The 15,248-nt window shown below is 46.9% G+C and overlaps 1 protein-coding gene across 1 annotated transcript; it reads right to left on the reverse strand.

Annotated features, from left to right (window-relative positions):
- Positions 1-287: 287 nt before the first annotated feature.
- On the reverse strand, positions 288-8,612 carry LOC133498648 (uncharacterized). The gene is made up of 2 exons (XM_061815776.1): positions 2,434-8,612; positions 288-1,152 (listed from the first exon to the last, which is right to left on the reverse strand). Exon 1 carries the CDS (start codon positions 4,851-4,853, stop codon positions 3,816-3,818), a length of 1,038 nt encoding a protein of 345 aa, XP_061671760.1. The 5' UTR covers positions 4,854-8,612; the 3' UTR covers positions 288-1,152; positions 2,434-3,815.
- Between the last annotated feature and the right edge of the window lie 6,636 nt (positions 8,613-15,248).

Genomic DNA, 15,248 nt, shown 5'->3' on the forward strand with positions numbered 1-15,248 from the left:
TGAATTACACGAGACAGTTCCTCTCCTCTCTCCCCGCGAGACTTGAACTGGTGTCTTTGCTTCCTTTTTTGTCCTGTTTAATGAATGTCTGATTGGTGAACCTGACAGTGGGTAACTGTTACAAGTAGAACTAAACACAATTTTTAGGGTACAGAACAGCCTAACAAGTTAGATGGAGAACGAGACAATAAAATTTTGAAGTAAAATTGGTTTGTTTGTGCACTGTCAAGAACGAGACTCGAGGGCGGACACAAATGCACGACTCAGGTGAGAGGTAAGCAGTGAGGAATAAGCCTTTATTCGTTCCAGTGTCAGTTACCAGGGAGTCAGTCCAAACAAGCGGCAGGATCAGTAACGGCAGGCTTACGGGGTAGGTCGGGAGACAGGTGTTAGTCAGTACACGGGAGGTTGGCGTCAGGAGTACGGAAGTGCGGGAACGAGGCATGAGAAGCAACGATTTGGCGAAGACCAGTTGTCCCCAGGGTCCTATAAATAGCGACTATAATCAGTCAAGGTGAGGCGCAGGTGTGCGCCTCCTAATCAGCTCCAGTGTGCTGGCCACGCCCAGCCAGGACAGGAAGGCAGGATCATGACACGCACTTACATAGCATTGGGTACAGCACATTTATATGGTCAAAACATTGTGATAAGGCCAAAGAAAAATAATGTTGTTCCCGCTATCACAGACTAAGAAAACTAGGCTCGGTAGGTAGTTCGTGATTTTTTTTTTTGTATTGACAACTTTTGAGGAGGACTATGGATTGGTTAGATATAGGATGCTATTGTTGCAGAGAACTTGGAAATGAATTGATCTGAGTCTGAAAATGGTGATTGGCATCCACATTGGCACCAACTTCATGGGCACTATGCATTTGGTGTCTTTGTTGAAGTAAAGTCAATTTCCCCAATTGGACGATACTCCACATCCTTTAAACATGTTGGCAGCTTCCTGTATGCTTTCTCTTGTGTGACAGTCTTTGAGTCCCGTATCCTGATGTTGGCTTCAACCCAAAACAGCAGTGCTGCAACATGTGAGCAAGCTTTTCCCAGGCCAGTTTTGTAGTTCCAATGTGCAGCAACAATTTTCCCACTTTGTTCAGCAATCACCCAAGGCCAAAGGGGATTTTTTCGCAATGCTTGGGAATGGAGAACCTGTAAAGACAGTATTGGGGTTTCTAACATTCATGCATGTATACATGTATTAAGTATCATCCACATTTAATTAATATTACTGAATATTTTCACCTATCATTATTGTAGCAAATGAATATTTCACAATAGAATGTAGGCTGGAGAAATTTGTACTTTATTGAAAAATGTCTATTTCAAATATGATTTTGAAAATATATGTAGTACAAAGAGATGCAAAGGAAGTAATTATACTCTTTCCTGCATGGCGTTACTTAAAGTGCGGGTGACATCCCTATAAACATTCTAGAATAGATATTGTAATGAAAAATACATCAGTATTCACTTCAATGTCTATACGAAAAAAAAAGTGAGCGGAGAGTGCGTCATCCATGCACAAAGTTGCGCAATTGAGTGTCCCTCGACATCCAAGTGGTCACCATAATAGTCGCATCATCTGTCCTTGACGTCATCGTCACTTCCGCCGTTGAAAACGTGCATTGCCTGCTACTATGTAAGCCGAACAACAGAGATATTCGGATTTTTCCAAAGCCCCTTCTGACACGGAAGCTCTTTTCGAAAAGGACAACACCACACAACCGAGTGAAGTTACCGAGCAATATTACACCATTGTTTCGAGCCCTCAGGGCAATATTACACTACTGTTTCGAGCCATATTCAGATGACATCCGATCCCGGCCAAACCACATCCCGTCCGATCCACTCCCGCGGCGGAGATGAGCCATCGCGGCTCATTGCAGCCGGCCGTTGTAGCTTATGACAGAGCCGTGCGGTGCTGCTTTAGTGACAGTCAAGTCGGGGCTCTTTATGCGCGCATGCGACTGAGTAACGCATTTTCATCTGGGTTCTTCAGAGTCGCCCCCGTCGCAAAGCCCCACGCACAGCCTTCGCGGAAGATGTGACCGCCGAACGCGGCGCCTCAGCCTCGGTGCAGCTGAGCTTCAGCCCGCCGTGCTAAATAAGGAGAGGGTGGAGCCGAGCTATGTTGCAGGCTGAAAAATCATGTTTTGTGGTGAAAAAACACATGGGACCATATTGGCTGTGGGTTTTTCATTAATAATATACCAAGAATCATCCGTTTGACGTCACTTGAGCTTTAACTGTCAAATTACAAGTTTCAAATGATCATTAAATTACTCCTGGCTTCACGAACGTTATAAAAATTTAAAAGTACATGAATTAAATAATTGGATTTACTAAAAAGCTGGAGTGGGAACGTCTACATTGAACTGAGAATAGTCACAGTGTAATGAAATATAGATCATATGAAATGTAAACACTGACCTTTCCACTGACTAGTTGGTAGCCATTCCTGACAACAGCTCCCACATCGCGAACCCAGCCACACACAAACTGATTGTATGCATGCATGCTCTTGTCAGCTTTCAGGTCATCCATGGTATAAACACTTGGAGTGAAGATAAAATCGTTCACAATGTCGGGGTAACTTACAGATGGATAGTATTTCACGTCTGTTTTCCATTCCTTTTTGGGTAACTCATAAGGGTCAACTCCATCAACCAGCACAAGTTTCTCCTTGTAACGATTCCTTTCGACAGCTGGCTGGGTGTCAACATGTTTACACTTGGCAGAAGTGCCTGCCATGCCTTGCTTGATCATGGGGATCAAATTCCAAGCGAAGAAACAGTGACAAAACAATATAAAAACAGATTGATTACACCTACACGCAGTCAAACTTCCCAATACGGCAGACGACTAATGCGCATGCTCGGCTGGGACGCCACTTCGCGTCACGTCATGTGACTAAGAAAGCGTAACTGGTTTGGCTGGCTGCTGGATGTTGGGTTCTGAAATCCTTTGCTAGTGTTTGTGACCAAAAGTAACCCCGTCTGTCATGTTGCCCTGTGTTAGATAACATTGTTCTGGTTACTTCGTTATCTGCAGCATTAGCTACACCAAACAGTGTTCCCGTTCCTCCTAAGAGAGTATCATACCAAGCTCTACGTCTTCGTGTACAGTGTGGTATATCGGGGAATTTTATTTCCCAGTATACTCGGGTTTTAACCCTGGCTTGTGCCATGTGTGTACAGGTATCTAATACTGGTGCTATGTGTGTTCTTATAGCATTAGGTTTCCCAGGTAACACCCATATTATATACAAAAATGTGTTCCGTCCCGAGATTTCAGCGCTGTTAAAAAAATCAGAGTTTCCTTTACGGTAATTGTGCACCTCGTCCAGTTGTGCTCATTGCAGGTCTCGGTCGTCCTGTTGTAGTGGCACATGGGGACTACTGAGGTAACGGTTAAGTTGCATCCTTGTTCCACCACCGGAATGTCCTTCCCTCCAAGGCACCTTTTGCACTTCCACATCTGACAATTGCTGGTGACGTTTACCACGTCGCAAGTTTGGTAAGCTGGACAGGTGTAGCCTCCTTGAGTACGGTCCCGGGTACTTCTTTTCCATCTTATGCGGAGCCACTCCACTGGACCTGCTCCAGTTTCTCACCCTCCGTCATTGCGCAGCAGAGTTGGACCATGGCACCAAGGACAAGGATACGCATGACCCAGCAGACGACACTGCCACCTCTTGTGCCCTCGGTTTTCCCTGGTCCGGCCATGGCGCCTCTCCGATGATGGTCTTCCAATCAGCAAATACCACCACGGCATCTGTGTTACGACAAATAGTGCATACTACAAACATGTGATTAGTTCTCTCTTGTATAACATTTTGACACCGGTACATTTACCCATTTTTCCTCTCCAGGATATAAGACGCTCACAGTAGCATCTTGCCCTTGAGCTATAATTTCTGCTGCTCGGGGAGGACCGTCTGGCTGTTTTACCCAAACTTTTGCCCCTGCCAAATCAGTGGAGCCAAATCCTCCCTCCCCTCTGGTGGTTATCATCACAGGTTTAGGTATTTCTTTTACCTTGGTTACAAGGCAAGGCTTCACTATCAATTGAGCAATTTTGTCCCCTCTTTCCAATGTAAGGGGCTGTTCTGCTAATAATTTGCATACCACTCCAATTTCTCCTTGATAGTCCGCATCAATTACTCCGGCTTGAATTGTTAACCCTTTTAGTGATAACCCACTTCGTGGTAGAATGTGTCCATATGTCCCTGGTGGACATTGGAGCCCCAATCCTGTTTTCACTATTTGGATTTCATTGGGAACCTGAGTGATGTTTGTGAGGATTTTCAAATCCAATCCCGCTGAGCCTGGAGTAGCTCGTACGGGAATTTCAGCTTGAAGATAAATTTTCCACATTTTAATTTCCCCATTGGAATTTTGTACCGGTTCCCCCATTATCATTCGTATTAAGGGCGTTATTCCCGACCCAAGCGGTCTATTATTAATCTGATTCACCGCCTCGGGTAAGTCTTTGCACCATTTGTCCAGCGTTCTGTTTCGAGATAGCTTTTTCAATGTTTCCTTAAGAATTCCATTCATTCGCTCTATTAGCCCAGCAGCCTGCGGATAATAGGGAATGTGATAGATACATTCTACATGGTGAGTCTTTGCCCACTCTTTTACCACATTCCCTGTGAAATGCGTTCCATTATCCGTCTGTATTTGAACTCGTGTTCCATAATACCCCTGTATTACTTCTAAACATCGTATTGTGCTTTGTTGTTTTGCTGTTTTACTGGGATGAACTACCAGAACCCCTGAGAATGTGTCTACTGCGGTGCAGGCATATTTACAGCCCTGCGACTGTGGCAGTGGTCCAACAAAATCCATCTGCCAGATCTGTCCGGAGGTTTTACCCCTGTGTAGCTGTCCTGCCACATGCTGAGGAACACCTCGCCTCTGATGTTGACATTCTTCACATTCTGCAATAGCGGTTCTGACATCGTCGAACTTCAGATCTATGCCCCGTCTCGAGCCCACTGGAGAGTTCCTTGTACTCCCCAATGTCCTGCTTTAACATGAGCCCATCTAGCTAATCCTGGGCAAGACTCTCTTACTTCTGTCATGATTTTTACTAGCTGATCTGCAGCTTTGTTATCGAGAGCTTCTGAGTCTCCTCTGTTAGTGTGTGCATCCACATGCACCACAGTGATGGGAATAGTTTTAGCTTTTTCCCAAATGTCCGCCCACAACTCTTTTCCCCAAACTTCTTTTGAATGAATTTTCCACCCCGTGGCATGCCATGTGGGCATCCACGTAAGAAGCCCCTGGGCTACTGACCACGAGTCTGTAAATATGCAGAGTCCTTGCGGCCCTCCTTGCATAATTACCATATGTACTGCCTTCAATTCAGCCCACTGACTACTCTTTCCTTCTCCTAATTCTTCTAGGGATTGTCCGAGTTGTGGGTTCAACGCCCCAGCCTTCCATCGCCGTTTACCAGCAATGTATTGGCACGACCCATCAGTGAACCAAGCACGCTCTTTTCCCTCCTTATCTAGGTCGTCCCATCGTTTTCCAGCCTTTACGGGAGACTCTTCGAGAGGATGTACCTCGAACGGCGTCTCTCCATCCTCCGGAGCATCTGCAACTTGTTCATGCAACATAGAGACTCCTTTTTCCCCTATTTTAATTCACTCAGACACATACCATTTCCATTTGATAATACTAGCTTCCTGTGCGGTTCCTATTCTATGTGTCGTCGGGTTACCTTTCACCCATGTCAAAATCGATATATGTGTTCTCATTAACACCTCGTGGCCCGCCGTTTGAGCCTAAGTTTAAACCAATGCCCAATAGCATGCTAATAGCTGCTTTTCAAAAGGTGTGTACCTTAGGCCTGCTTCTGGGAGCTTTCTTGACCAGAATCCCAAAGGTTTACGTATCCTATCTTGCTTTTGCCACAAACTCCAGTTAGCGTATTCATTTAACGCCGGCACCTGCAATTCTACCGGTCCCGATTTAATTTTTCCCAGTGACACTGCTTGCTGTATCGCTTCCTTCGCCATATCAAATGATCGCTGTTGTTCTTCTCCCCAACTAAAGTATCATTATTTCCTTAGGAACTTTTAGCTTTTCCAGGTGCTCTGCTACCACCCAGTGGCAGATTGTGGGACTGTAAATAACCCTGTGGTAGTCTGGTAAACGTGGAGTGGCGCCCTTCCCAGGTCAACGCGAATTGATTCATCCTATCCTCAGGAATAGGAATAGTGAAAAATGCGTTAGCCAAATCTATGACCCCATACCACATTCCGGGATGATGTTGCACTCGTTCTATAATTGTCACTGCGTCGGGCACTGCGGAAGTCAATGCAGGTGTGGGTTTATTCAATCCTCTGTAGTCTACTGTCATCCTCCCAGAGTTATCTGATTTCCTGAGTGGCCACAACGGATTGTTCCAGTTTGTCGTCACTGTTTTCAATACACCAGCTTCTAAATATTCTTTAATGGTCGCCGAAATTTCTTCCTGTCCTCCAGGTATCCGGTATTGCTTTTGACTAACTACCTGTGTAGCTTGTGGTATCGGAAAAGGTGGCATTTTTACTTTACCCACCAATATTGCATGTATTTTCAGTGGATTTGCTCCGAATTCAAATCTCCCGGCTGTCAAATAAAGTGTCATTCCGGCTAATATGTCCATGCCCACTATCCACTCTGGGATAGGGGTTATAATCACCATATATGTTTTTGTAGGCATATTTCCTATTTTCAAAGGTAAGTTTACATGTGTTCCATAAATCACTTTTCCTCCTAGTTTTGTTAATGGTACTAGGGGTCCTTTCATTTTCTCTGGATTTCCATAAATTATTGAGGCCTCCGCCCCGGTATCTATTAACGCTGTTACTGTTTGAACTGATTTATCCCAATAAATTTCCATATCATATACTTCAAAAGACACAGTCGTAGTTAACAAAAAAGGAACCGGTGCATCCTTTGTAAAACTGTACATGCAAACATAGTGCACATTATTCAGAAGATATGACAAGCATACAATATAGTATTTGGATAGCTTTTTCGGTAAACAAAGATCTTTGTAACGTTAGGTCTATTGAAACAGTTGCAGAAAGGCAACACCCACGCGCGCACACACGCGTACAAATGCGTACACGCACGATAGAAAGGCAACACCCGCGCGCGCACAAACACGTACACGCACGATAGAAAGGCAACACCCGCGCGCGCACACATGCGTACAAACACATACACGCACGATAAGAGTATGGTTGTAAGCAGTATTATGTGCAAAAGTGAACGTTCATTCATTTCCTATACTGCATTATCCTCACTGTTTAATGCACTGATCTAAACAAAAACAAACAAAAAAAGACTGGACGGCTCATTGGCCACCAAAACTGTAGTCGCCCTCCGCCATCTTGATACTCCCAAAACAACCATGCCGACCTGTGTATAATCTTCTCTAGTCATGAACAATTCTGGCTCTGGCTGCGCTTGTGGGACCGGCCCTCGCACTCGCTCGCCATTTTCATCCGGAATTGGTTGACCGTCCGCCCCCATCAGATCCTGGGTTCGATCTGGTCTCACGCGTCGCTGCTCTTTTCGTCATGTGAAAGGGTGTATCTGCAACCCCTTTAACGAGGGATACAACCCAGTCTGTGGTGGCGGGTCCGGTCTTATCCCCCCACATATCCCTGTTCCACTCCTCCGGATTCCACTGCGCTGACAGCCCAGTGGTGAATGAACGGATTTGCGCTTGTTCTATTTTACAAGGTTTCTTCTTTCGCCCTCTTCGCACCACTCAGGAGATATGCAGTACAGCTCTTTCCGTTATACTCTGCATTTTTGCCAAATGCTCCTTTAATTCTTTCACTATAACCTCTAGCTGGATAACCTCTTGCGCCTTTTGATTTTCTGTGCTTCTAACCTTATCCAACTCCAACACGCAATTTTTCCAAGCTTCCGCACACATCCACAACATCTGCTGCGTGCCTCCCAGCGGAGCACGAGCATTCACATCCACCCGCCTCAACATATCAGATAATGCCAGCGGCGTGGCAGCGGGATTCACTCCTGTCCACGGTCCGGGGCGTCCCCCACGCTCCCGTAAGACAGCTTCTATCTCTGGGAAAGTGATGCCTTCCCACCCGGGCACCACCTCCTCCTCTGGTGCCTCTTGCGCGCCCTTATTTCTCCACAACATCTGCTGCGTGCCTCCCAGCGGAGCACGAGCATTCACATCCACCCGCCTCAACATATCAGATAATGCCAGCGGCGTGGCAACGGGATTCACTCCTGTCCACGGTCCGGGGCGCCCCCCACGCTCCCGTAAGACAGCTTCTATCTCTCAGAAAGTGATGCCTTCCCACCCGGCCACCACCTCCTCCTCTGGTGCCTCTTGCGCACCCTTAGTTTTCCTTCTAAAACGACACATCCTGTTTTTATCTCCTGCGCGTAGCCTGCACGATCCTGCCGACAACGCCAAAAAATGTTTTATTGAAAGGATCGGTGCTGGTCGGCGCTCAGGAGACAAAGACAACACTCAAAAGACCAACGTTCCCAAATGCTATTTAGCCTCAATAACTGCCATATTTATTTCGACCAAATGCAAGTTCTCAAAACACAGTTGACATTGCGTGAAATCAATCATATGAGCCCCTTACCTATGCCGAGAAGGTGGAGAGCCATTCACCCAGGTAGAGGTCCGCTTGTCAACCAGCTGGGTGTCCGTATGAAACCCGCAGCAGACTCTCCCTGTTTGTACCCTGCATCTCTCTATTATACTTTTCAGTTGCGTGCGAGAGAAAGGACGGGTGGCCTACCCGTCCCACCTGGGGCCGCAACAATTGTAGCCGATTTACTATTGACACCTAAGTGTGTCCTTCAGGCTCTGAGAAACATCTTACGCAGCCATAACTGTCGAGACATCCCACAACAATGTTCGTCTTTGGTATGCATGTGAACAAGATAGTGAAACGGTCCAGACGTCTTGACCAGAAAAACAAGTGATGCGAAAAACAAGTGAGTGATACGAAAGTGAAAAACAAGTGAGTGAAAAACAACTTATATAACCATGGTTGCACAATACATTCGGGTATTCAACAGTTATGGGAAGCATCACTAATTAACACTCCTTTCAGTCTGAGAAACAGTTCCATGAAAAGGAAGTTGGGCTCCTCCGCACCCAGCAGGCTGAGCATCATTTCCATGTGTTCGGAAGGGTTTGCTGTCCCCCAGTCCATTAATAGCCAAAAGACGTTGGGCTCGCTCTGGCCGTGAAAGCTCGAAGAAAAAAAGAGAAAACCCACACATGTACGGGACGCACATGCAAACTCCACACCGGGAGGGCTGGGATTGAACCCGAGTCCTCAGAACTGTGAGGCGAACACTTTCCAGCTACGCTACCGTGCCCGGTCCATTACATTTAGAACGTGTAAAATTTGACACTCATCATTTCATTTCAATGCAACTGAACCTAAATATATATTGGAAGATCAATAATCTTCTTGATAATCTATACATCTTTTAATAATTAACTACATGTAAATTTAATGTGTACATTCCTCAAGCATCTATTTCTTTTAACAATGGTGCTTGTAAGTTTACTCGAATAGAACATAAGTGAAAGATTTTGGTTGAAATGGGTCTGTATGGGGCAGATTTGTACCTGAGTATCTCAATTTTTTTTTTTATTCTTTCGTTTCCACATTCCACATGAATATGTGCCCTTGCGATCTTGTAACAAGCGGCAGCCTCTTGTAAATGCACTTTTGTTGAAAAGGAAATCTGAAAGAAAAAGATATAAATCATCGCTAGCAGTAATCCGCACACACATTCAAATGACGACTTTGTGTATCGTCTTTACCTTTTTCCTTTCTGTCCTTTATGCCGGAAATAGACATGGGTTTGCGCTTTTCAATCTTGAGCAAGAGGTCCTCAACATTTTTATGGTGTAGTTTACCTTCTTCTATGTTGAAATAGTCATCATTGTATTTGAAAACACAATATTGTTTTTTACATCGTGAAGGTACAGAAAATCCGTTGTGAACTTTGTACGGCAACGAAGGGGATACAGTATGTTATAAAGGGTTTTTGTTTTTCACAAACACAGATTACACATACTGAAAACAAATTATGACAAAAAGATAGTTATTACGAATCTTTTTCGAGCTCAAATTATCCTCAATTATGCCAAACGTGCATACGTTCACCAATGTTTAAAACCTTTTCTTATTTTTTGTCGCTGCAGAGGATTTGTTTGCCACCGTCTGAACCACTTTCTGAAGTAGTCACATGTTACACCCGAGCAACGAAGCTTTAGACGTCATCATTTCTGGCCCTTCCTTCAAATGAAGGAATCTTTGATTTAAGATTCAATTTTAAACCATATCACAACAATTCAGTACAACTGAATACATGTATTGTTTTCAGTACTTCAAACATATATAACGTATATTGAAACAAAACGTGAAAATGAATTTTGTTAAAGTGTGTGGGAAGAGTTAAACAAAATTTTGTAGACGGTTTTTAATGGTGACCAAGGGCAAGTACTCTCAAGAGTATCTGTGAACCTTGCATTCGTCTGGAATCGCATACCAGGAATAATGTGAAGTATGTGTTATGCCCATATTTAGTCATGACTGCATAATTTCCTCATGTCCTCAGTGGGGCTCAGCTCTGGAGCCAGATGTGTCCTTGAGTGCATCTCTACACGTAGGCTAACCTTGATGAACTGCATACTTTGTAATAATCCATTGCCAGCTAGAACCGGTTGAGACAGAAACCCTTTGTCTAAGTGGAAAGCCTCGATGTCATGCCACAGGTTTGGTACCACCCATGGTCCGCCCTTCTGACAAGATAAAGGATGTGTGCTTTCTCTGTATCTTCGCACTTGTGATCTGCTCTCTACACCCATTGTCTATAACTTATAAGTGCCCGGAATATTCTGTAGGTAAATTCTTTGAAGAAACTTGTCATAACCAGAACTGTAGTGTGGACCCAAATGCACGACTCGGTAAGCAGGAAGGCAGTTAAAAGAAGGTCTTTATTCGTTCCAAGGTCGTAAGCCGGGAGGTCAGTCAGAGAGAGCAGCAGTATCAAGGACGTTAAGCTTACTGGGATGGTCGGAGGACAGCCAGAGGTCGATACACCGGGATTTTGGATCATAAACAAGGAAGTGCTGGAACGAGGCGTGGATGGCAATGATCTGGCAGAGTCAGACCATCCCTGGGTCCTATAAGTACAGGGGTTCATTATCGCAGATGAGGTGCAGGTGTGCGTCTCTTAATCAATACAGGTGTGCAGGGGATCTGCACCGCCAGAGCTGGGACCGGCAGGTCCAGGACAGTACCACCCCCCCCTCAACGGCCGGCTCCAGATGGCCCAGGAACCCCAGGATGGGATGTCTCTGATAAGTTTGGGGTCCACAATAAAATGAGACGGGATCCAGGAACGTTCTTCAGTGCCATATCCTTCCCAGTCCACCAGGTATTGGACCCCCCTACCTCTACAGCGGGATGATAGAAGCCGACGTACCGAGTACACCGGACCTCCATCGATCATGTGTGAAGTGGAGGGGGCTTGGCTGGAGGGACTAATGGCAATGGATGAGTTGGCCGGAGCCAGCTCACATGGAACGTGGGATGAACCCTCATCGATCTGGGAAGCTTCAAGGATACATCGACAGGGTTAATGATCTTGGTGATACGAAAAGGACCCACGAACCTGGGAGCTAGCTTGCGTGAATCTGTCCGCAGCGGAAGATCCTTTGTGGACAACCATACACTTTGTCCCACTTTGAACGTTGGTGCCCTTCTCTTGAGATCTGCCACGGACTTGTAGGAGTTGCCCATCCATAGTAGCATCTTCCTGACTAGCTCCCAGGTCCGCTTGCAGCATCTTACTACTGCCAACGCGGATGGCACCAAGGAGTCGGCAGCTACAGATGGAAACAGAGAAGGGGGCTACCCATGAACAATGTAGAATGGAGCCATACCTGTGGAAGTGGAAGGCAGTGAGTTGTGTGCTTATTCCACCCATCTGAGGTGCTGGTTCCAAGGGCTGTGATCATGTGATGCCAGACAGTGTAGACTGGTCTCCAGATCCAGATTTATTCTTTCAGTTTCACTATTGGACTCCAGGTGATGGCCTGACGTAAGGCTTACTTTCGCCCCGATGAGGGTGCAGAACTCCTTCCAGAACCGAAACACGAATTGTGGTCCTCTGTCTGACACTACGTCCATTGGCAGACCATGATAACAAATGACTTTATCTAGCAGGAGCTGAGCAGTCTGCTTGGCGGACGGAATCTTAGGAACTGGTACGAAGTGAACAATCTTGGAACACCGATCGATAACTGAAAGTACCACAGTGTTCCCCTAGGAACAGGGTGGATCCGTAACGAAGTCTAAAGAGATGTGTGACCAAGTGCGAGAGGGAATTGGTAGCGGGCGCAGCTCACCCATTGGTCGCGGGCGCAGCTCACCCATTGGTCGCAGGCGAGAGATCTTATTAGCCATGCAGATCGGGCACGCGTTGACATACTCTTCACGTCCCTTCCCAGGTTAGGCCATCAAAACAATTGTTCGATTACCAAGCGCGTCTTCATCATGCCGGGATGGCAGACAGTCTTGTTCGTGTGAGCCCAATCGATAACGTCTCCCCGTAGCAAGGGTACCACAAACAGACAACCGGAAGGACATTCGGTTGGGCCGGGGGAGTCCCTTAGGGCATCCTTTTCCTGTGTTTCGATTTCCCAAGTGAACCCGGACACAAAGCAGGCCTCCGGAAGGATGGGGACACTCACGGCTTCCGTTCACTCCCATTCATGGATCCAGGATAGTGCGTCCGGTTTACCGTTCTTCGAGCCTGGACGAAAGGACAGAGTGAAACGGAAGCGAGTAAAGAAGAGTGAGCACCTGGCCTGACGGGCATTCAATCTCTTGGTGGTCCTCAGGTACTCCAAGTTCTTGTGATCAGTAAGGACCAGGAACGGCACTTAGGATCCCTCCAGCCAGTACCTCCATTCTTCCAGCGCCATCTTGACTGCCAATAATTCACGATCCACCACCTCATACTTCTGTTCTACCGGAGTCAGTCTCTTAGATATGAAGGCGCACGGTGAAGTCTCCCATCCCTTGCACACCTCAGGAAGAGTACTGCATCCACTTCCACTACAAACTGTCTCTCTGGATCTGGCATGATGAGGACTGGAGCTATGCTGAAACTTGACTTAAGTCTGTGTCGAAGGCCTTCTGGCAGGTGTCATGCCACTCGAATGACTTGCGGGGTGAAGTGAGAGCGTGCAAGGGGGCGGCTATGGAGCTGAAGTTTCTGATGAACTTGCGGTGGAAATTAGCGAATCCAATTAACCTTTGAACCTCCCTGCGATTTGTGGGGTGGGCCATTGGAGAACGGAGTCGATCTTACTGGAATCCATGCGAATCTCTCCCTTGGCCAAGATGAAGCCCAGGAACGTGATTGAAGACCGGTGAAACTCGCATTTCTCCATCTTGACATATAGGTTGTGTCATAGGAGCTGGTGCAGCACCTCCCTGACGTGCTCGATGTGGGAAGCCTTGTCTGAAGAAAAGATCAAAATGTCGTCAAGGTAGACGAACATGTTCTTTTTAAGTCTCTCCCATAGCACATCATTAATAAAATTCTGAAAAACCGCTGGCGAATTAGTCAGACCAAACGGCATCACCAGGTACTCGTAGTGGCCTGTTGGTGTATTAAAGGCAGTCTTCCACTTGTCCCCCTCTCTGATGCGTACCAGATGGTACGCATTTTGTCGACCCAACTTCGTAAAGATCCGGGCCCCCTGGAGCAACTCGAATGCGGTGGCGATTAGGGGAAGAGGGTACCTGTTCTTGATGGTGATGTCGTTTAGTCCCTGATAATCAATACAGGGCCGTAACGAGGCATCCTTCTTCTTGACGAAGAAAAATGCCGCTCCAGCAGGCGACAATGAAGGTCGGATGAGACCTGCCGCCAGCGACTCCTCGACATACTTTTCCATAGCTTGGTGCTCTGGTCATGTCAACGAAAAGAGCCTGCCTCGAGCGGGTGAGGTACCGGGGAACAACTCGATAGCACGATCGTACGTGCAATGCGGCGGAAGGGAAAATACTTCCTTAAGATCCCAATAACAAGACGGAACTCCTGATAGTTCTGGCACGAGTTTCGACTCCTGTAGGTCTACCGGGGCGATCTGCAGGTTCCTCTCTTTTAAAGCCCCAAGACACATCTTCCTGCATTCAGCGCCCCATGCCCTGATTTGCTCGGTGGTCCAGTCAATGTGTGGGTTGTGTTTTTTAAGGCATGGGCTGCCCAGGATGACATCACTGTTCCGGGAGTTAAATACATGGAAGCTTATCGGCTCAGTGTGCGTATCTGGAAATGTCATCCTCAGAGATTGCATATGGTGAGTTACTCGGCATAAGAGTTTGCCATCGGCCGTGTACACGTTACGGAACCGTTGCACTGGAAAACCTCTGCACTCAAGCACTCGACTTCCCATGGATTAATCAGATTGGCATCCGATCCCAAGTCAACAAAGGCTGTAGCTGAACAGGTACAATTCAAAACCGCCGCAGTGTAATTCACACTCACCGGAGTTGTAATCTTGAGGGGGGAATGCTTGGACCTGTCCGGACAGTGGGTTATTAGGTGGCCCAGCCGTCCACAGTAAAAGCATCGGCCCTCTCGCTGTCGTCGCAGTCGTGCCTCTGCCAGAGCATCGAGCCCCTCAACCTGCATAGGCTCTGTTACGGCTATGGGCGTCGGCGGAAGAGGGACCGGTTGTGTGGATGTGCCCTGCTCTCCCTCTTGTAGCGAGTCCACCTGTCCCTGGATCGCTAGCCTCTGGTTGATCCTGAGAGATAGGGTGATGAGCGAATCCAGGGAGGTAGGTAATTCCACCGCAATGAGATGACTGCAGATCTGCGGTGAAAGTCCTTGGAAAAAGGTGTCAAGAAGCGCCTCTTCGTTCCACTGACTCTCAGTTGCTCTGATGCGAAACTCAATTGCATAATCTGCCACACAATGCTGCCCCTGTGGAAGAGTGATCAATGTAGCTGCTGCCATGCATTACGGCAAGGCATACTGAAAGACTTGGATCATGGCACATACGAAGGAGGTCCAGGTGCGGCACGTTTTGGAGTGGCGACTCCACTCTGTTGTAGCCCACGTCTCCGCTCTCCCTGTCAGGTGGGATATGACGAAGGCAATCCGTGCGCGGTCGGTCGGGAAGGCGGAAGCCTGCAGCTC

This window comes from Syngnathoides biaculeatus, chromosome 3 (genome assembly GCF_019802595.1).
Source record: "Syngnathoides biaculeatus isolate LvHL_M chromosome 3, ASM1980259v1, whole genome shotgun sequence".
Taxonomy (NCBI): Eukaryota; Metazoa; Chordata; class Actinopteri; order Syngnathiformes; family Syngnathidae; genus Syngnathoides; species Syngnathoides biaculeatus.